The following is a 21,973-nucleotide window of genomic DNA, read 5'->3' as shown; positions in this document are numbered from 1 at the left end:
AAAAGGAAGTTGTCTGAAGTAGCTTAGGTTTCCTTTTGTTTGTGTCACTGGAATGATGCAGCAGATGAAGCCCAAGCTAGGAAGCAATTAAATGTATTAACTGCCAGATGAAGGAAGGAAAGCCTAAATCCAGATGGTTTTCCTGCTTCAGGCTGAAGGGTTCAGGGAATAGAACCTCTTCAAAAGGAGAAGTCTGCCTGGTCAAGACCAGGTCCTGCTGTCCTGCTCAGCTTTGCTGTAAGTCCAGCTGTACTGATCATCCAAACCAGCAGAGCTCCTGCAGTGAGTCCTGCTGGGAGTTCTTGTGAGTTTCCATCCCACTCCCACCCAGCTGCAGTTACTGAAGGGTTTTTTTGAGATGTGGGATAGCAATAGCAAGGCATTGTGCCAGAAGCATGTGTGACCAAAGCTGGGCTGACACAGACCTTTATCTGTGCGCTTATTCTGTGCTTTCTTACATAAAGGTGCTCCTGAGAAAGAAGTTTTGTCCACGTTTTGGTGATGTGGAATGTGTCAAAGGCTGCAACAAATAAATGAAACGCTTCATTTGTCAGTAATTCAGCAAACCTGCATCATTCTTGGGCTTCAAGGGTTACAAGTCAAGCAGTTTTTAGCAAGCTGCTAATCTGCTGTGCTTGCTCTATAGTTATAGTTGCTTGCTGTCCCAGGAGTTTCCAGCAAATGCTCATACAATCTGATTAACATGGTTCACATACAAAGGGCGCTGGCCTGGGGACTACCACGTCTCATTAATGGAAATGAATTTTTCATGCCATGGCTGCTATGTCTGTGTGTTAAGACTTTTCATTTCTTTTTCCAATTTAGTCTCTTTTCTGCATTGTATTTTTTTTAAGCATTTAAAAATGTCCGTATGAATTTTAACAACTGGTTATATTACAGGTCTGAGAGTTTTTATTTTTGCATACTGATGCTATTTTTACTAAGAAACAGATGTATTGGCAGCAGAGGGAAGAAAGGGAGTGCAATGGCATACATTTGTGTTTATATTGAACCCTTTAGCTCTGATTGAATGCTTCATGAGTTCAGCTTAAGAATGAGGTGACTTGATCTGTTCTTGGCAGCAGTCCTGCTTTGTGTGGGAGGTTGGAGCAGGTGACCCTGTGAGATCCCTGCCAGCCAACATTTTCATGATTCTGTGGATTGTCGACTTTTCAGAGTAACTTTCCAGAATTAATTCCAGTATTGTAATTGACGTATCATCCCATTTTTAAGAGGCTGTAACATGTTCTGCTATTATATGAAAATGGACATGTTCTGGTTTATAGCTGAAGGCAGGGACGGAAGGTTTAGTCTTCTCCTAGCACTGTTCCTTGGGGTATTTTGGATTAATGGTGCTTTTTAAAGAAAAATTGAGAGGATGCAGTTGTACATATTAAGCCAGTAAGCAAAGTATGCTCTGTGACTGATCATCCACAGCTGCTTTCCTGTGGCATTTGTTATTTAACATTTTTTGCTGTCAGCAGATTGTCATTTTCTAATTACCGTTACTTTGTTGAAAGCTCCCGGACACCACTGGCTGTCCTGTCCAGGGTGTGTACCTGGACATGGGTATCCAGCATCTTCCAGGATCATCAGCCCACACTGAGCTGATGGTATAGAGCTGAATTAGCAGAAACCATCAGCCCTTCTTTTGATGCACTGTTAGAAGGGAATTGCTGCAATACCTCTAAGCATCAGTTACATGGTTTATAGCCTTCTTCAGCTCAGTGTGCTAAGCTATATGTTTCTTGAATATGCCCTCTTTGTTCTTGTCATAATGAACACTTTGCTTCTCTTCAACTGCTAATGTCTCTAAATCAAAAGTTCTACAGCATAAACAATTTAAGCTGTAATACCTATGCACAACCCTGGCCAAGTATAAAGAAGGTTTATGAGAAGTTTTTCCTCTACAGTCGCTGATCTGGTTTTTTTAGATTATAAGGTGTGTATCATGGTCTTCTCTAAGTGGTCAAGAAGTGTTATGGTGGCTTTTAAAGAAATTATTCCTTGAGAAATGTGTATAAACTAACTGTATTAATAAGCTCAGTCTACTGGCAGTCTGTGATAAGCTGTGCATAGATGGAAGTTTGACTGTCAACTTGAGTGTGTCAAAAATGACCAGATCAGGCTGAGACGGAGAACTGAGGTAGTCTTTAGGATAATGGACTTACCCATTGCAATGCCCTCATCTCCATACAGCACAGCAAGGCTGAGAGATTTCCCTAAATAATGATTGGGAGACCATCAAAGAGAGGCTGAAGATTAAACCATAGGCTAAGAAGCTGTGCCTCTTCTCCCAAGGATGTGGTCACGCTTGGGTAGGACTTGGCTGAAAACATCATCAGATCTGGCTGCTCTTGTGGCTTAGTTCCACAAGGGCTTAAGAGAAAGTGTGACATTCTGGAGAGCTACTGACAGCACATACATTACTGATACGTGAAGCTCTACATGAAGATGAGAGTCATCTCATCATATCATCTGTAGTTCATCACAGATCTTAAACCTGTGGCAGAACTGCCAGAAGATTGGTGTGCAGAGGAAATGGCAGAAAGAAGGGGTGCTTCCTTTAATTTTTATCCTCAGGAATCCACTGAGGATTTCTTTGTTGACCTGAACTAACACATCTCGGATTTTCTTTGTAAGAGAAATCATAAACTCATTTCAGCGTGTAGACATTGGCGGACTCAGGATGCTGAATGTCACACCATATTGACTATGTGTGAAAAAACATGTTCTGATAAATTCACAGGAATTGTACACCATGCAAAATTACACCTCCAGGCAGACTCAAATGACCAAACTCTGACATTTCTCAAACTTGACGGCTTGTTTCAGTGGAGATTTAGGAAAAAAAAGGTCAAAGGGCACCAAACATATTACTGCTCTACACCGCCTATAGCTATAGCAACACTAAATCTTCTAATATTACATCTTGGGGCAAATGAAGGGTTTCTCATTTAGGCCCTAGAAGCAGGAGTAAACAAGGCTTAGGAAGAACAGCTGAGGGAGGTGGTGTTTGGAGAAAAGGAGGCTTAGGGGAGACCTTATCTTCTCTACAGCTCCCTGAAAGGAGGTTGATCCAGGTGGGATTGGCCTTTTCTCTCAGGTAACAAGTGGTGAGACAGGAAGAAATGGCTTTAAGCTTCACCAGAGAGGGTTTAGATTGGACGTAAGGAAACATTTCTTCACTGAAAGCCCTGGCACAGCTGCCCAGGCCAGTGGTGGAGTCACCACCCCGGAGGTATTTAAAAGCTGTGTAGCTGTGGCACTGGGGACCCGGTATAGCAGTGGCCTTGGCAGTGCTGGGTTAATGGCTGGACTGGGTGATCGTGAAGGTCTCTTCCAGTCTAACCAAGGCTGTGATTCTGCCATTGTATAGATCATATGCAGGGTTGTCACTGCCTGATGGCTCCAGCACTGTCCCCTGGCCTCGCCAGGAGCAGTCTCGGGGCTGATAACGCGTGCCCAGCTCGATTGCCTCCTGACAGGAGTCTGGGCTGTCCCTGTGCCTCACAGGTGTGCAGGGGACACAAGTGTGCTTTACAAACATGGGCTCATCTTGGGTTGCCACAGCAACACCACTCCGTGTACTTGAGCTTTAACATTTGAGAGTTCACCCAGAAAATAAATTTGGCGCGATTATGAAGTACACTCGCTTGTTTTCTGAATTCTTCGGATACAGATCGTTGAAAAGAGCAGAAAATTATGTTACTGTTTTACTGTTTTCTGCCATAAACCATGCACAGAATCATTAAAGCTGTCATCTATCAAAATATAGTAAAATTCCAATAAAGCTAAATTGTAAATGTTGCCATCTTCAGCTCCATAATATATTATTTTTAAGGGCTCCCTGTCATTGTTGAACTTGATAAAACTGAGTAAAACCCCACTGAGCAAGAAATGAGAAAAAAAAATCTAGAAAATATAGTCTTGAAGTAAGGTTTTAATTTTTTTTGTAAAAGTACTGACCTATTTTTCTACAGCAAGTTAGAATAGCACAGGATGGTGACAGCAGGAACATTTTCGTGTGTCTGTCAGTATTTTGAATATATCATTTAAATTCTGGTTTTATCAAAAAAATTACTCTTGACATGAGACATTAGGGCTTCATATTTCCTCTGTATCTCTGATTTCCATGTGAAATATTGCTAATAGGAAGATTAGGAAGATTTGTCTTCTGTAACCAGCTAAGTTTGAGAAATTGATCCTAAACTCTGAAAACTGGAGCACGTGGAACAGATTGCACAGAAAGAGTGGGGAGTCTCCTTCACTGGAGATACCCCAGAACCATCTGGATGCAATCTTCTGCTGTGTCCTCTGGGATGACCCTGCTGGGGCAGCAAGGTTGGACCAGTTTTAGATAAAATTTGATCCCAAAAGGTCCAGAGTCATCAGCTTGTTTGTGGGTTGTGGTTTCTTTTTTTGATTGGTTTAGTTTGGTTGTTTTTCTTTCCCTAAACAGAATGTGTTAATATTTTCACTGCAAGGCTTTGTCGCTGATTGTTTAAAGTCAGGAATGGAGTTGATGCCTATGATGAGGCCACATTCTGTTTTTCTTGTTTGTAGCTCATCCATAAAAGTGACCTTTTGATTTTGGTTTTCTTTTGTTTGTTTTTTGTTGTTAGTTGGCTGGTTAGTTGTGATGTTGTTGTTTTTTTTTTTGTGGGTTTTTTCTTCTGTTTTGTGGTTTTTTGTTCTTTCCAGCATACAGGTTGAAACCACATAGCATTTTGCAGTGTTGGTTTGCATCTTTTGAAGTGTAGCAGACTTCCACTAGCACATTTTATTACAATGTAGTAGCTTGCAAATGTACAGTTTCCAAATTTTCAAAGTTAAAATGACTCAATTTTAAAAATAATAATTTAATAGGATTGACTGTAATTAAAGAGAAAAAAGAGTTTGAAAAATATCAAAGTGAAATGTGCCCAATCTAAAGACTGGCAACGTAAAAATTTCCGAAGCAGAAATGAGTCATATAAAATTAACTTTCTTAAGAGCTGCTATGGCCTGTTAGTGCAGCTATTGCTGTCAGCATTTTCAAGTTAAACACCATTTACAATGATTTTATTTCACATCAAATTCAACTATAAGCTTAAATGCAAATGCCCCAATAATAGTTTTTGTCCTGGTAAAGCTTTGTATTTTATTTCTTTCAGAGGCAATTATAATGTCTGGGGGAATGTAATGCAAAACATATTATTGATGAAACTTTGAAGTTGGAAAAACATATCTGTGCAGGCAAACTGGCTATTAGGTTAGTGTACAGAGAGTGTGTATGAGGAAAAATGGGAAAAGGGAAAGACTGCCATTTTGGAAGAAGAGCTTTGCGTGGGATGGGCAGGACTCAGGCAGGGTTTTGGGAAGGTAACTGGTGGGGAGGTGGTTTGGGCAGGAGGATTTAGGTGGTGGGGCTGGGGCCTGGTGCAATTGAACAGAGATGTGGAGCAAAATTTCTTCCCCCTACGCCCAGTTTAAGAGCAGCGTGTAAACACACATACACAACGCATCCCAACTAGCCCTGGAAGTCCTAATTGTCCATCCGCTGTTTGTGTTTAGAAACATTGAAATCCTACCCAGTGCCCTTCTCAAGGAGAAGGATCTGAGTGTTGATTCCAGTGGAAAAATGAGTGATTAATTAATGAGCTAAGAAACTGGAGAGTGTGTGTGTGTGGCTTCTCTCTCGTTTGGCGTTGTCATCCTGATGTTTGCGAATGAGCAAAAAGAGTGAGCAGTGAGAGAACTGAGCTGTTCCCACCCTAATGGGAGGGAAGAGCTGTCCTGGAAGCAAAGCAAAGGCAGCAGCACAACACATCCCACAAGGAATGCACAGGCTCTACCTGAGCCATTTATACTGATCTGATTACGCTGCAGTATTAATGAACCCCCTCGGCAGATTCTGCATCCATCACAGATGCTGTTAGCTCCTATAAAGTCAGTAAATATATCTGAGTTTTGTTTCAGGCAAATAGGTATTTGCAAACTAAATGTGTTTGAGCATGGGAAAGATCTATGTTAGTAATACATGCCCAGCATATTAGAGACCAGCCTAGGCTGCCTTTTTGTTACCTGGTACTTGTCTACTGGGCAAGAAGGAGCTTTCTGCAATCTTTCTGCGAGTCGCAGGAATTCAGAGATTCTAAGAAGGCAGCAGGCAAACATATCCATGTACCTGTGCACATCTAGATGGTCCAGGATATTACAGCTCAGGTGGCTGATCCATTCGATTGTAGGCAGATTAGCTCTTGTTCCAACTGGGCATCATCCTGCACAAGTCTCATCAATCAGGGTGCACCACAGCCCCTGTTCCTGTCATGTGGTCATCCTTTGTGTTGATATTAATGGTATCCTGGTCCACGTGGCTGTTTGTGACATAATAAAATCAATGAGAGACTTTGAAGAGGTTAAATACTCTTTCATTCATCTGTGCCAAAAAAGACTTAGTAATGAAGAGACAACTTTAGATTCAACTTAGCTGTGTTTTACAGACCTTTCTCCAGTCTCATCTCTCTGTTGATTTTGCTACAGCACTGCTCAGTCTTTCAGGTTGCATTAATCTTCAGTGAAATGTGAAGAACTGGTGAGTTTTGTCATTTGTATTTATCATTTATTTGTTTTGTCATTTATTTTTGTGGCTCTATGGAGGGACAAGGTCCTTAATTGTCCTGCTGTAACTGAGCTGCTTGCCAAGCCCATATCCCAAAGATGAGGGGAGGGAGACATCGTTACAGCACAGCATTAAGGCAGTGGTGATGGAAATATCACATTATTATTTTTGAATTACAGGGCAGTGTAACGTTGCTGTTGACAAAGGCATCATAATCTCTTCTGCAAACAAGTTTTGTCAGGGATTTATAACTCTGAAGAAATTTGTCTAGGCCTGAAACTTGGCATCATCTCATTTAACAAAGTACTAATTTGTTGTCATACATACCTTTAAGCCTTGCAAGTGCAGTGGGTGTTGAGCTACGTGATAAGCACATCGATTGGCCCTTTAAACAGGTGATATTACATCTACTTTGGGGTATCCCTAGGCACAGAAAGATTACAAGGACTTAGAGGAAAAGCTCTCTGTATAGAAGATATTGAGAAGAAAATAAAAAGGAAAGACCCCTTCAAAATGAGATGAGCCAACAGCCCTGGAATTTTGGATTTATGACTGTACAAAGAGGCCCCAATGCCTCCGGGAGAATTCCTGGGTGAATTTTGCCTTTTCAGTGCTGAGCACTAAGTGGCCTGAGAAGGGCTCTCTGTGGGCAGCCCATTAACACTTGCCAACACTTCCTGCTGGGTATGAGCCTGCTAATTGTCTCAGCTATTTATGAGCTGCGTTTAACAACTACAGCACCCCAGTCACAAACAATTTACAGTAGTGTGCTCATATTGCTTTTTCCTTGTTGGTTTCATAAAATGTTCATGTAAACTCACTTTTCTGTTATGGAGGTATTGGGGGGGTGACCTTTAGTGAGGATCATATTCTATAGATTTCAAAAAGTTTGCTGCTAAGGGATTGAAGCAGGGAAAGTTGTCAAGAAAAGAAGTTTCTGGTGGTTCCATAACGAGATGTTCCTATCAGGCAGGATGTAAATGTGTTATTTTTAAGGTCAAAGCACAGGCAGAGAGTTTTGAAATGGGCTCGTTAAGGCAACAGCAATCTGATAAAGCTGACTCTCCTGATTTCTTGTGTGTAGTTAATTGAAAGGATATTCAGCTTTGGTTTGATACCTCTCTTTAAACATTCTCCCCACAAGTCAGTGGAAGTATAGAAATGTACATCAGCTTTATTGGTCATCAGCTTGGCTCTGTCCAGTATTCCAGAGTTTATGATCCCCTTTGCTGTCCCTATAGAGTGGCTTTAAAGCTCGCTTGGTGCATATTCAGACTTCTGGCATTTTGCAGTTGCTCTTTTATCTTCATAATAAAACATGTATTTAACAACAATTAAATGTTGAAACAGCTTGCTGGCAGATGGGGTGAATTTTCTATCTCCTGAAGTTTTCAAAAATGTCTTTCAAAAATATGTTCATTTTATGGTCTGTGTTACAGAGAAGACTGAACTAGAGTGTTGTAGTGTTTTTTTTCTTGACTTCATTTTTTCCTGTATTTCTACTGTCTTTTTTTTCACAATTCACTATTACTGTGAATATGTGGTGTTTTCTTTCTCCTTCCAGTTCCAAGCCGAAACTAAATTTAATATGTAATGTTTAAGTTATGCCTACTTCCTTAACCAGCTAAATACCAAATACTGAATAGAACGGGTGTTACAGATTGCATGGCACAAATGATCTGTGCCTTAAGAACCAGGAGACCCTTTGTAAAATTACTTTTGGAATGGTTAAATGCAGTGCAGGCCCTGATCTCAGATACTTCAAGGTAAGTTGTGCTGTGTCCTTACACTGGAACAATGAGCTTAGAAATATTAGTGGGAAAAGTGAAGTTAACAACTGCAGCTACTCTTGCATTCTTTGCATTCTTTAACTAAAGGACGTGTGTTGCTAATACGATCCCATACTCCAAAGACTGGTCTCAAATATAAAACTGAATTGAATATTGATTTTTTTATTTTAGGCCATTTAGCTGCTTGCGTGTTTGTTGGATTGTTTGTTTGTTTGTTTTTTTTCCTGAAGTGAGGAAACTGGTTTTGGTGCTCTGAATGAAAATTGAATTGAAAGATGTTAAGCAGTGGAATGGGGTTACTAGTCATGTGCATAATAACCATTTCAAGAAATTTCATATGAATTTTTATTATGCATTAACATGTAAATTTAAATAACCTTTATTAATACACTCCATTGAACAATAACACAATTTTTCATATCATAAATACAGGGAAAACTTAACTACCACAGATAGGCAATGGTCAACATTTAAAAGCTCAGCAAGATTATTTTTGCCATGAAACTCCATCTGAAAAACTGCCTTAATTCTGGTTTATGGCTAGTACTGTAGTAATCTGCCAAGGGTTTACCTATTTGCCTTAACCAATTTGGTAAATGATTTCCGGAATTCTAGATTCAAAATCACCTGTTTGTGAAATGCAGTGATTATTTGCTTTGCTTTAAAGGACAAAATATCAGTCTTTAATTTCTAATAATAAGCAATATGAAGTGGAGTTGGAAAGATTAGGTTGTTGGGCAGTTGATATTACCTAACAGTGATCTCTGTCACTGATGGTTTGCAAGTTAATCCTTCCACTGACAGAAGAGGAGACAAAGTGAAAGGGCAGATAAATAGGTTGAAAATGAGTTATCTCAATTTTTCAAAGAATATTAATACATGGGGGCTTGGCATATTAATAATTGGGGCTTGGCAGGAAGCTCAGTGCAGCAGGTATCGTTTCTGTGGCTGGCATTATTAAATATCTTCCTGAAAAACCTGGATGGAGAGGCAGAGTGCTCCCTTGGGAGATCTCCAGGTCATTCACAACCGTGGGTATTGTGGTGCTGAAGTTCAGAGGGTTCTTCACAAACCAGAGGGCTGGGCTAACAAACTCCACAGAGAGCAGCCACAGCAGCTTTGCAGCTGTTTGACTTTGCAGCCATTTGTGGACTCCGCTGGAATTTAGAGTAAATTTGCAATCGTTATTTAAATAAATAATGCAGGCTTTCACACTAATTTAAGAGGCTTTAGCTCAGCTCACTCTAAACTGTGTTGCTCCCACTGCCTCTGGAAGAGTTTGGGCTGCAGAGGGAGAATTGATTTGCAAAGGGACTGGAGTGGTGTCTTGGAATGTGTGGTCTCTCTTGGCTGTTCCCAGGCTGTCTGACAGTTATAGGTGAGGGATATTTATATGGCTGTAGGGGGAAAATAGGCACTGTAAATTGGTATTGTATCGAGGCAGATAGCCTTTCAGGGGACAGTAGACTGTTTCATTATATTGGAGCTTGCAAGCGGTTTGCTCCCTTCAGAGAGCTTCAAAAAGCTGAATTCCACTTTGCCATTCCTCTCTTATGTGGTAATGTTATTTGGAGGTGAGTCCTAGGGAGTGCAAATACCTTAAAACATATAAATGGAGTGGTGATGTAGTGTTGTAGGTGTCAGTCTAGTGTTCATCACTATGAGAGGTTTCATATCTTTATCTTCATTTTATTCTAATTGAGAAGTGAGTCTGATGTTTGAAAAGCCCTAAATTACAGATGCTTTTCTGTTGGAATGGCTATTGTCAGAGTTTGGGGGAAAAGGCACCCTGTTGTGGCAGTCTGTCAAAGATGATTTGTTGAAAATTGACTTTGAGTGTTTGTACTGGAGGTCAGAGTTCCCTGTAGAGGGCTTCTACTTCCATAGAAATATCTAGAAGTGCCACAGTTATGCCTTGCTATTAAAAGAATGATTTTGTTACAAATACTTACCTGGCAGTGCTTTTGATTCATTAAAATGGGAAAAATAAGTGGAGCAAAACAGCTGGGACAATTTCTAAGTAAATTCATCAGTCATTCCAGAACTATGCATTTAAAATACCTATAAATAATAGAATGCTCCATCTAAATGGAAGCCTTTTATTGATATGTAAGTACAGTGTCACCCTGAAGTTTCTTTTTTAATTTATCATTTCCTTGTGTTTAGAATCAGATCAGGCAATTCATATTATTTCCAGCTTTTCAACTTTATTTTAGCAGCATTATTTTGTATAGTGTGTGAAATGAAATTGTTGCACACCGTTGTTAAGCTTTAAAATTACTTTCAGGTAACAAATAATTGTTTTGGAAACTCTGAGCCTTCACTCAATTTTTAATATTATCTCGAGGACTGACAAAATAATTGGATAATTTCAGTGGTTTGCCATTGGCACTTTTAAATTTCTTTTATTCATGTTGTTACAATATATTTCCCACGATGATGTTCATGGAACTGCTGATCCTACAAAAGACAGGACAATGGAAATGGGGAGAGGGAAATACTGAGAACTCAGTTTTTGGGCTTTATTGTCCGTTTCGTTCTCTCAAGTTTGCAAAGAATAAATAAATTGTTTAGGTGTGCATATAGAAACAAACATTTATGTTTCAAATCTTGTTTTAATAGATAAAAAGATGGCCTATCACAAAGTGAATGCAGACCAGAGAGCACAGGGGCACTCTCCATACCTTGACAACGATGAGCTCCAAGCCACAGCGTTGGACCTGGAGTGGGACATGGAGAAAGAGCTGGAGGAGCCTGGCTTTGACCATTTCCGACTGGACAGCACAGCCCAGCACCACCTGGGGAACTCACAGAGCCCTGACCTCGACCTGGAGCCCATCCAGCCCTCCTCTTCCCCAAAGGGAAGATTCCAGAGGCTCCAGGAAGACCCTGACTACATCTCCCACTACACGAGACAGGCACCAAAGAGCAACCGCTGCAGCTTTTTTCGGATACTGAAAGTATTTTGCACTGCTTTGATTTTATTTATTTTTGGAATTGTGATAGGATATTATGCACGCAAGAAATGCCCTTCTCCCCCAACATCTCAAAAACCAAATAATCCTCAGATCTACCATGAAATTCTCAAGGAAATCAAAGCTGAAAATATTCACCGGATTTACAGGTACGTACCTTGGCAGGTTTTTTTTTTGTCTAAATGCTCTCAGGTGCCACTGTTAAGTCTTCACCTGATTTTTTAAATGTGGAATCTTATTTACGAACCCTGACTTGTTTTTTTATGTTCAGTTTTATCATTACACTTGGGAGATGTTCATAAGCGTATACGAAATTCATTTTTAATAATGCAAATTTGTGCTAATCATAATAGGTTTTGCTTTATTAATGTTCTATTGCTAAATATATTATTATCGTTAACGTAAATTAATTGAAAAACACAGGTAATTCAAATTGAATGGAAATACAGACAATAGAACAGCTGTCCTAGATCCAGCTGACTGCCAAATAACACTAATGAAAAGCAAGGTTGATATGATGCTTTGTAATATTTGGTACTTTAAAAAATTCCCATCTAATTTTTGTCACTAAAGTGAACTCTGTTTTTTTTTTTTCTCTATGTGGTAAATTAAACCTTTATTCTCTCTGGGTTTAGGATGGAAAAATTGACCTTTGCTCTCTGAAAGATGGTGATTTGTTTATTTTTTATTTTTATTACCTGTTTTGAGAATGTAAGTTTTTTGTAAAATACCTGGGTTTGACTGGGTTTGGTTTTATTATTTTTTCAATGTGGAATCCTTTCACTTCTTTGGCAGTCTATATAACATGTTTGTGTCAGAGTATAATCACTTCTCTGTAGCAGTGAGTGTGGAAGAAAATAGGCAGGAACCAACTTTTGGAGCTGCCAACTTTTGAAAGTTATTTCTATATGGGGAGGGGAGATAAGCTTATTTTTGGCTGCTGGAATGCAAAGTTCCTTTTTCATGTTAAAGGTAATGAATTGCAGATTTTTTGACCAGTATCAGTTCAGAAGCAGCAGAACTCCCATATCTGAAGTTAGAAAAGATTGTTGTCATGGTCATCCAAAGAGGTGTTACTGAGTAGATCAGAAATACATCAGAAGTAGCTACATGGGTGTTCTAACAATGTTTGTCTTTTATCATATTTGCTAAGACAAGTCTTGAATCCTGTAGTGGGTAATACCATGTTTTGAGCCAACACTGTTACTAAATTCAAGAGAGAAAAGGAAATATGAAGGGTTTCATGTCAGTTTTCATGCACTGAACTGATTCTACTCGATACAAATCTAATTATTTTCATAACAGGAAAGGGTACAGGTGATAAAAAATGTTGATTTTTAATGTAAAAAGATAAGTTCTTTGTCTTTCAGAGAGTAAATTGAACTGAATTCTGTCATTAGGGTTCGTCACAACCGAAGTATTGGAGTAAGCTAAGCCCCAAGATTGGGTATTACACAAATTACAGCAAATAGCTGACATATCTGTCAGACTCAGGATAATAATTCAGTACTTTGTGTTTGGGGACTGGGAATCACTTACCATTCTACTATTTCAAAGGGTGGTTTAAAACCATCCCTTTTCAGACCCTTTATCACTTGTCAAATGATTTCAGCTTGCTATAAGACACTAGTGAGAATCTGGATTTTAAGTAAAATGAATTATATAAATACTTTGAAACTTAAAAAATGTCAGTAGCTGCCATCCTGTAAGATAATTCTTAATACTTGTTTGGGTTTTTTTCCTATTCAATAGCATGAATTCAATAAAAGCAGCAAAATATGAATTCAGCTCCCTATCAATTCTGTATATAAATATATAATCAATGCTTATATAAATATATAATCAATGCTTTTAGTATACTGCATTACCCACAAGGTTTTTCTTAACCCAGCATTTTGGTCTGAGACAGCTTTTATCCCATGTTGTGTTCAGTTGCTTTCCCTCAACATCTGTTTGGCAGGAGTCAGAGTATGAAACCTGGGTGTGTGTAGGCCTACGAGTACAGAACGTGCAACATATGTTGCTTGAGTAAAAAGAAAAAAAAAAGAAAAAAAGCCCAAACCTGACAAAATCAATATATGTTTTTTGAAAACTTCCTTCAATAAAATACTTTGAGTTACCAGGAATAAGTGGCAGCTGCTTAGCTTGCAATTTCTAAATGTTACTGAGCATGACATTAATTTAATTTTGTTGTTTACTCTTTAGATCAGGCTCAGATGGTATGGGAGTTTGCTAACAGTCCTGTGAAGGAATTAGGAGAAAAAAACCTGTTTAAGAGACACAGAGGTGCCAATCATAGTGCTGGAGCAGACATCACCTTAATATGCTGGAGGGTGTGGGGTGGGAGCTTTCTGTTGGGGTGAAATCTGCTTGAGGTCGGATGAAGCTTTGAGGATTTAACCCTTTGCACTTCTAAAGAGGTGGCAGAAGTGCTCCAGGGAACTTGTGCTGGTTTTGTTTGGATTAGCACTGGATTCTGTGTGAGTTGAATGAAGCCTGTCTACCAGTTCCTGTTAGGAATGGAAGTGGATGAATCCACATCCCTGAAGGGATTTAAAGCACGTGTAGATGTGGCATTTAGGGACATGGTTTAATCACCTTGTCACTCAGCAGTGCTGGCTTAATGATTGCACTCAGAGGTGTTTGTCAACCTAAACAATTCTGTGATGGTGTAGGGTATCTGCAGTCTGTGTTCATGAGTTGCTGAATTGGGGTATTCAGTATTCAGGTTCTCCACTGGAGGCTCCTGGTGGGCTCCTCTTTTGTCAGTGCCATCCTGGCTGTCTGCATCATCCCAGCTCCACGTTAAGGTTGTGGTTTGTTTTCTTTTCCCCCCCAACAGACATACTAGAAATCATTAGGTAAGAAAACTCAGTGTGTTGGCTTTTATTTCTTCAACTTTGCACCTCGTTTCCCATGAAATGGGAATGCTACAGCATTTCTGTGCAATTTAGCGCAGTTGTAATTACTGGTTTTGGCCAAGTTGCTTAATCAATGGTACAGCCTAAATCAACATTATCTCTGTGAGCCTTTTTGAACACCTCTCCCCACCCCTGTAGGGAGGTGCCTGCATTGTTGACAAGCAAAGGTAGAAATCAGTTCATTCCTGATGTTTCAGAGATTTCAAGATGAGTTGTCAGAGGTGCCTGAAGGGGAAAAGTAATTGCCACAAGAAAAATGAAGTTTTTCCTCACCTAGCACGCAGCATTTTAAGCTGGGACAAAAAAGAAAAAAGGGACCAATATTGTTAATAGGATTCAGTCAGTAAATCAAGCAATTCAGGAGTTTAAATACTACATTTGTTCAGATATATATTTTTGAAGATAAATAATCTGCTCCACAGTACAGGCAGATTCAGATCTGGTAAAATCATTCATGATTCTGCAGACATCACTGGGCTGAAGGGAATCCAGTAATTATATCTGTTTGTGCCATGAGTATGACTTTTCACAGTGTTCTTCTGGAAGATATATGACAAAATTTAAGTTCAGGGTAGGTGTAACTTGTCTCCAGAAGGCCTTCAGAGTGAGCATGAAAAGGGCACAAATCCCACATCCAAAAGAGGAGGAAGTCAAAACACGGAATGATTTGGGCACTGCTTACGTTTATATCCTTAACCAGCAGAACTTACCAGGGCTAAAGAGATGGATAGAGGTGGTAAAATGGACAGGCAGAAAGCAGGTTATCTCCTGGGACAGGTGGGTTGAGTTCTTGGAGCCCTTTTGGAGAGCGTGTCAGGAGGGCACGGCTGGAGAGGAGTGACCTGTGCCTCCAGCTGTGCTCCCCAAGGAATGTCTGCAGCTCCAAAATACCATCATCACACTGGGAAGGGCCCTGCTCTCCAAAGGCATGAATGCATTAAAATGTGGAAGTCTCTGCAGTTTATAATAAATGCTGAAGGTCGTAAGAGGCAGACCTCAAAAATATGGAAACTCCCAGCGCCAGTTTCGGTAAGCAGCGTGCTGCTGAATTCTCAAAAGTAAATTTGCAATGAAAATGTGCATGATTTTCAATGAGATCTGACTCATAAAAGCTACTTTTTTAAATGACACTCAGATTTCTACTATCATTTAAGTGCTTTTGAAAATTCAGCTGTTTTTTTTCTTTCTCACTCTGTATGATGTATATAAAGTATTTCAATTTTATTGCTCCAAAACCAAATCAAAATGAAGCAATTCCATTTTATTTGGAAAATGTGGGGCTATCATAATTTTTAGGAGTTTTTCATTTTGGGGCTGGCTTCTGTAAATTAAATGGATAAACAAAGATTGATGTTGAATAGTAAGAATAAAAGAACCAGGCAGTCGTGTTGATGCCAGTGATAACTCTAGCTGTGCATTATTTATCAGATTAGTGGATTGCTCTCGTGTTCTTAAAATTCTTGTAGCCTTGTTGAGCTTTACTCAATAATTTCTTGCCAAAATTGTACATCTTAGTTGTTATCAGATCCACAGGTTCTTTTAGATACATCTTCCCGTGATTAAAACTGGGATGGGGGCACAGAGGGAAGAATCTTTGCTTTGCTCTGCAGCCAGTCTACAGAGAAGCTCCTACATTTCAACTCTCCTTTTCATCCCATGTATTCTCACTCAAATGCTCCCTTCACTATCATGTTTTCCCCCCTTGAGCAACAGGGAGGTTTAAATCCCTTCATAATACATCCAGTTGTAACTAACTGTCCTTTAGAGGCATATCTGTTCCTTAGTCCAGCTGGTGATATCACCTGCAGGATCTCCCAAATCCATCTCTGGCAAGAATTGATTTGTCACTGGTGTCTGCTGCCATCCATAACTTCAGCTTAATTCTTCAAAGGGCTTTGGGAGAGCAGGCAGCAGCTGCTCTCCTGTGTGTCATGGCCAAGGAATAAAAGTGTCAGTGCAGTGAGAAAAATAATTTACTTGGTTTTTTTCTCTTTTTTTTTCAAAGTGAAGTGAGAAGCTTCCATATCCAAGTGTTTCTTGTTCCCTGATCAGTTGTAATCAGTAATGTTAAAACCTTGGGGCTTCAAATCTTTTTCCTGGGTATAGCCTGTGAAATACATACCTGAGGAGCAGAGAGAGCCTGGAACTTCTAGGAAAATTGGCGTTTTGGACTGAATGAATTTACAGGCTGGTGCTTAGTGGATTGCCTTTGTCCCAGGAATGAGGAATCCCTGTAGGAGCAGAGCCTCCTCAGGAAGGGTGTGAGGAAAGGAGTGCTCTGGTCACTGCTTCCCTGGGTAGAGACCCATTTAGTGCCCACTCCTATTAACAGCTTCTTCTAATTGATAGCTACACCCGACCTCTCCATGGCTGCTGGGAGCAGTGTGCTGCCCTAGGCCCCTGCTCACTCAATTTACTCATAATCAGTTTTGTCCCCTGTACACGAATTTTGGGGTTTTTTGTCACACCAACTGCTGAAAAGAGCATTGCAGAAAAATCAAGTCTCAGTGGGAACTCATCCTGTTTCCTCCGGATATCAGTTTCACGTACTTCTTGTGTTGCTATAAAAAATGTGAGTATTAAATTTAGTTAGGTTCGGTCTGAAGCCAGGCTGGCTTCATCTTTGGGAATGGATGTTGGTGTATTCCCAGGTAACCAGGAGCTAAGTGAGCTCCCTAGATCCATTTCATTCCCACTGTGGAATCACTTGGGATTCTCTTCATTCACATGATAATTTTGAATGTGTATTTATAAGTACAAAGTCCCTTTTGAAAGGAGATAAGAGTAATATCAGACAAGGGAAAGTTCCCACTTTTCCCCCTGCCACCTCCCCATTGAAGAATGGCTCTGGGAACACGGGGAGGTGTCTTTTGTGCAAGAAAGATGCCCTGTGTGACCCAAGTCCTATCTGTGGAACAGAGACTTGATAAATTTAGGCTTCAGATAGCCACTTATGTCAAGTATGATTTTTTTTTTTTAAACCAAAAAATAGGTTATATCTGCACTTCAGAGGTGTTAATAGAAAGGCTTGTCTGTTTTATAGTTTTCCTTGGTTTCGTTCTTTTTAAAATTTTATTTCTTTTTCTTTAGATGAAAAAAGGATGCATTTTATTATAATGCATGAGAAGGATATGTAAGTTTGATCCTGTTAGGGTCAGCTGCAGCATAAGCTTATAATATTCCTTTTCCTTTTTGAAGAATTGACTTAGGTTATGGTTAACTTACATTGAAAGGACGTGTTTCAAATCCACTATGTGTTTCACTGAGAACAATTTTTCTTTTCAGTTGATTATTTTTTTAACAGTATCCATCAAAAGATATCGATTTTTAGGTGTTTTATTTGGGAAATAATTTACAGTAAAATCTGATTTTTTGTATTGTAACTGTATCCTTTGTAAATTAAGTATATAGTGTTGCCTTAAATTAATTTTCTTAAGCAATGTATGTTTGATTTCCTAAGCAATAAATGTGATTTGTTAATGAATTAGAATCAATAAACTATATTATGCCACATCAGCATAGTAAGTGATAAGTCCCTTGATAAATTTACTGTCTGTCACAGCCTAGATGAATGACTTTAGTCCTGCTGCTGTACAGTGCCTCATGTTTTCCATGAAAAAGCGACACTGGTTTGTGATAGGCTGTAAAATAAATTAATTCTGCTCTGATCACTTATTTTTGAATTGCATCTTACTAATTTTAAAGTTAAAGATTACCTTGCTTGAATTGCCTCTCAGTCCTCATAAGAGGAGTGTGGTTAGGGTTTAGAGAGAGAACCAATTTCCATGGCCATTAGCTATGTGCTTCTTCACCATCACTGCTTAAAGTGTGGGGCAATTTAGTCCCAATTAGAACAGCAATTCTGAGTGGTGACAAGTGCTGCTTTCCCTAATAGATGATGAAATGAGCTGTGCCAGCATGGCTGAGGGAGTAATTTGCTTTTTAAAGGTCTGGCATTCCACATTCCTGCCTGTTTGGGGCAACAGAAGGATTGAAGAAGGCCTGATGATGCCGTGAATCCTTCTGTCAGCTGGGCTGCCCCAGGACATCTTGCTCTCCACTTTGCCTGTAAGTGTCTGGTGCTGTTTGAAAAGCTCAAATTTTCAAGGGATCATTTTTGTCTCAGGGACAATCTGGAATGGATGGTGAAAAATTTATGGATTTTAAAAATCCATCCATTTTAAGAAACTTTTGGTGAGTGATAGGCTCGGTACTTGACTTTACCTGAAGAACAGAAATACTTGACTGGAGATTTCTGAGCAGCTCTGACACTAATGCTGCCTAAATGGCAGTATTTAGACGCTAAAGAGTTATTTACGTTGCCATCTATCATTTTTATAGATTGAACCAAACCACATTTTTCCTGATAGAAAGAACCTGAAGGAAAAGAAAACACACAGTCTGCTGAGATGACAGCCAGTTTTCATTGTAGGCCAGGTGCTTCCATTTGGTAGATACCATAGGGTAAAGAAATTGGACAAAGTTGTCCTTCACTGTCCAGTCCTTGCAGCTCCCTACAAGGAGGATCAGCAATTTTGGCTGGTGGTCCCCCATCCCTGGTTTGGATGTGTTTATAATGATAGTGAAGAGCAAACCTTGCAGAACAAACCCCCTTAACAATTTAATTCGTGACACATGGACTGCCTGAACAGTGCAGGAGTTTCTCCTGTCTCTGCTCTGAACTTCCCAGCATTACTGTGTGCTCAGAGGGTGGATTTTTCCTCAGAGGAGATTGTGGCAGAGGGCATTCCAAGAGTCCCTAAAATTTCTGTAGCACCAAACCCTGGCAGATTCCTGTTTAGGATGCATCTCTCATCAGCACGGTGTGAAACTGAAGTCCATGGGTACTCCTGAGATCCAGCCTTTCAGTGGGATCTGCAGTTCCATGGTAGGCACTGCAACAATAAGCAATTAGTTTCCTGCCTGTACACATAAATCAAATTAACAAAGCCCTGAGGGGAAGGAGTTTTCTCAGCCCTTTCTTGGTGGTGCTTTGACAAGCAGTTCCCTGCCATCAGCAGCTATGACAGCTATTTGCTGGAAGCCTGATAAGTCAGACTGTTGCTGAATTTAACTAACTGCAATTTGCTGTACTGCATTAAGTTACTGTTCATGCAGAATTTGTAACTGAAGGTTGCTGGGGGGCATTGCTCAGGATCGATCAGGGATAATGAAATTGATACTGTCTGAATAGTAATCAATTTTAATGGTGGTATTCTGCAGTAGTCTTCTGTTAAGGGGCTTCTATTCTCAGTTCAATTCTCTTTGAAAGCTGATGAGTTTCTGGAATGAAACAAATATGGATTGCTTTGCAAAGTTGGGGCTTTCCCTGGCAATATTGGAACTTGTGGAGTGTAAGACTTTTCAAAATTAAAGAAGTTGGCTTTTTTGAATTTCTACAGTACTGTTCATGGACAAGAAGTTAAATAATGCTTCCTGCTCTGTGTGTATGTCTAATTTCTCTCAGTCTCAGTAATGGGTGATCTTTAAATATACATTTTCAAGTCTCATCCTTCATATAAACTGATGTTTCCTTTCTCATCCTTCTTGTAAGCTGATGTAGCCTTTGGACACATCCAGTTGCCGCAGATTTACATATGTTCCTGTAGAAGTTAAAATACCGACTCATACTCTGCTTGGTTTATGAGTATTTCTTCAAGGCTGAAAAGGCTGTAATTTTCCAGTAAGATGGCGTTTTCTCTTTCCACTCTTTTTTTTCTTTCTAGGGAAACATGAAAGTCGAAAAGTGAATTGAAATGCCACTATCAAAACAGAATGTTCGAACAGCTCAGAAGCAAAATTTTTCGGAAATCTTTTTTCTTGGAGACTTTATGATTTTTGTTCCTGTTTGGGGAATTTGAGGGGTGTGTGCTGACAGTTCCTCACAAAGCAGTGTCTGGTCCTTGACCAGCTTAAGGTCTTTATTTCTCTTTTGTGAAAATTGGTTTATAATAGATTGGAGAAGATAACAAAAACAAAAATGAGCATTAAAAAGAACATTTTAAGATCCTATTTGTTTTACTTTTTATTTTAATGGGTACACAATCTTCATTAGCCATCTGGCCCATTAAGTGGGTTGTGTGAGGCTTGAAGAGAAAGGTCACTATTGCTGAAAGGGTCAGGACCCCATCACAGATTGACTTCTCTCCAGGAAATTTGGGAAAGCTCTACAGACAGAAGTTTGCAATAATTGTAGTATTTTACTGAGGGTTGGGTCTAGAGAAAGAAAGTGATTTCTTTCCTGTGGAAGTTGGGACATGGCTGCAGACCCCTGCAGTAATCCTGTCTTGTAATACAGAGCTGATGAAGTGGCCAGAATTTCGAAGCACATCACCTTGACTCAGCAGTCAGTACTGGTGTGATGCTCCAGACAATATCACATTTTGCTGCTGCTTCAGGTGACTAACTGAAGCCCACAGGCTGGAGAAGCCCAGGACTTGATCAAAATTTGGAGAGATGACAGTGAGAAGAAGGATCCATAGTTCAGAATGTGTAAGGAGTCCATGGAAATGTCAGTGTGCCTTTGATGGACATGGTTTTCTCTGTTCCAGCAGGGCAGCTGGGCTGTAGCAGAGTGCTCAGGTATTTACAGTTACACTTGTGGCCAGGCTGGAAGGTGTTCCCAGTGCTTCTGGACTCTGTTTCCTGTCCAAGGCTCCGTGAGCCAGGGCTGATGCAGTGCAGATTGAGAGCATTTAATTATTGAAATAGTTGGCTGAGTGCTATTTGTGAGTAAAAGGTGGTAGCTCTGGGAAGTCACTTGTTTTATGGTCATTTCTTAGTAATTGTTATTGAATGCTTTTATTTTCAATAAATGCCAGCCTGGGTGATGGACCTTGTGAAGTGCATTATTAAATAAATAGGCAGGCTTCAAAAAAGGCCATGCAGGTCATGAACAAAGTTTCTGTTCCCTGTCAACTATTCAGGGAACGAAGCAAGGAGCTGAATTATTCATAACATGCTTAGTGCAAGGCAAATGGAACCTGCTGCTGTGTTGCTAGCAGTGCAAATAGTGACCTAAAATATACAAATGGTTTTCTTCTGTATTATAATGCCTGTTTTTCTTTACTAATATTTTTGGAAGCTATTTAAGAAAATGAAACCCTGTGGAAAAAAAAAAAAGTTAAATCTGCATGGTTCCTCAGGATCCTAGCACAGATCCTAGCAGGGGATATTGTTTCTAAATTATTCAGTTTATGTGCTAAGAAGATAGATAAGGCATGATGTTAATACAGGTATTAATTTTGTTCTTGTGGAAAATGTGTGGGTTTAAAAAAAAATTAACTTTTGTAAAGGCTGTTTCCTACAGACAAAACATATCTATCTGTATAGATGTCCATTTCTGTATGGGGTTTTGTGCCTATGTGAATACATAGGTGTAGTTTTGCATAAGAGCTGAAATTCTGTCCTTTACACAGCACTTCTCAAAGCTGTCATATATTCCAGTGCTTGGCACCACTTCTTCCTGTGGTCATGGCTGAAGCCTGATTGCCTTCTAATCCCAGGGCCACCAGTTCTTCTTGTGTTCATAGCTCCTTTGAAGTGGTAAAAACTCAAAATACCATGATGGCTGTATTGTAAATGCCCAGAGAGTTATTAAGGACACAGTCCTTAAAGATAAATACAGCTTGGGGGGCTTATCTCGTTCATATCAACATAAGTATTATATAGAATGTAAGATGA

The 21,973-nt window shown here is 39.7% G+C and overlaps 1 protein-coding gene across 13 annotated transcripts in view; it reads left to right on the top strand.

The window, feature by feature from the left end:
- The window catches only part of NAALADL2 (N-acetylated alpha-linked acidic dipeptidase like 2), a 409,871-nt gene that overhangs the window by 173,229 nt on the left and 214,669 nt on the right, over positions 1 to 21,973 (top strand). For all 13 annotated transcript variants that reach the window (XR_005257965.1, XM_038145641.1, XM_038145644.1 and 10 more), the window contains one exon: positions 11,017 to 11,518. Coding sequence is in view for 12 of the 13 variants with exons in the window: in XM_038145641.1 (XP_038001569.1) it covers positions 11,017 to 11,518 (502 nt within the window). In the remaining variant the exon portion in view is untranslated. The remainder of the gene's footprint in view (positions 1 to 11,016; positions 11,519 to 21,973) is intronic.

Source organism: Motacilla alba, chromosome 9, assembly GCF_015832195.1.
Source record: "Motacilla alba alba isolate MOTALB_02 chromosome 9, Motacilla_alba_V1.0_pri, whole genome shotgun sequence".
Lineage (NCBI taxonomy): Eukaryota > Metazoa > Chordata > Aves > Passeriformes > Motacillidae > Motacilla > Motacilla alba.
Note: the sequence above shows the minus strand (reverse complement) of the source record. Positions and strands in the feature narration are given on the sequence as shown.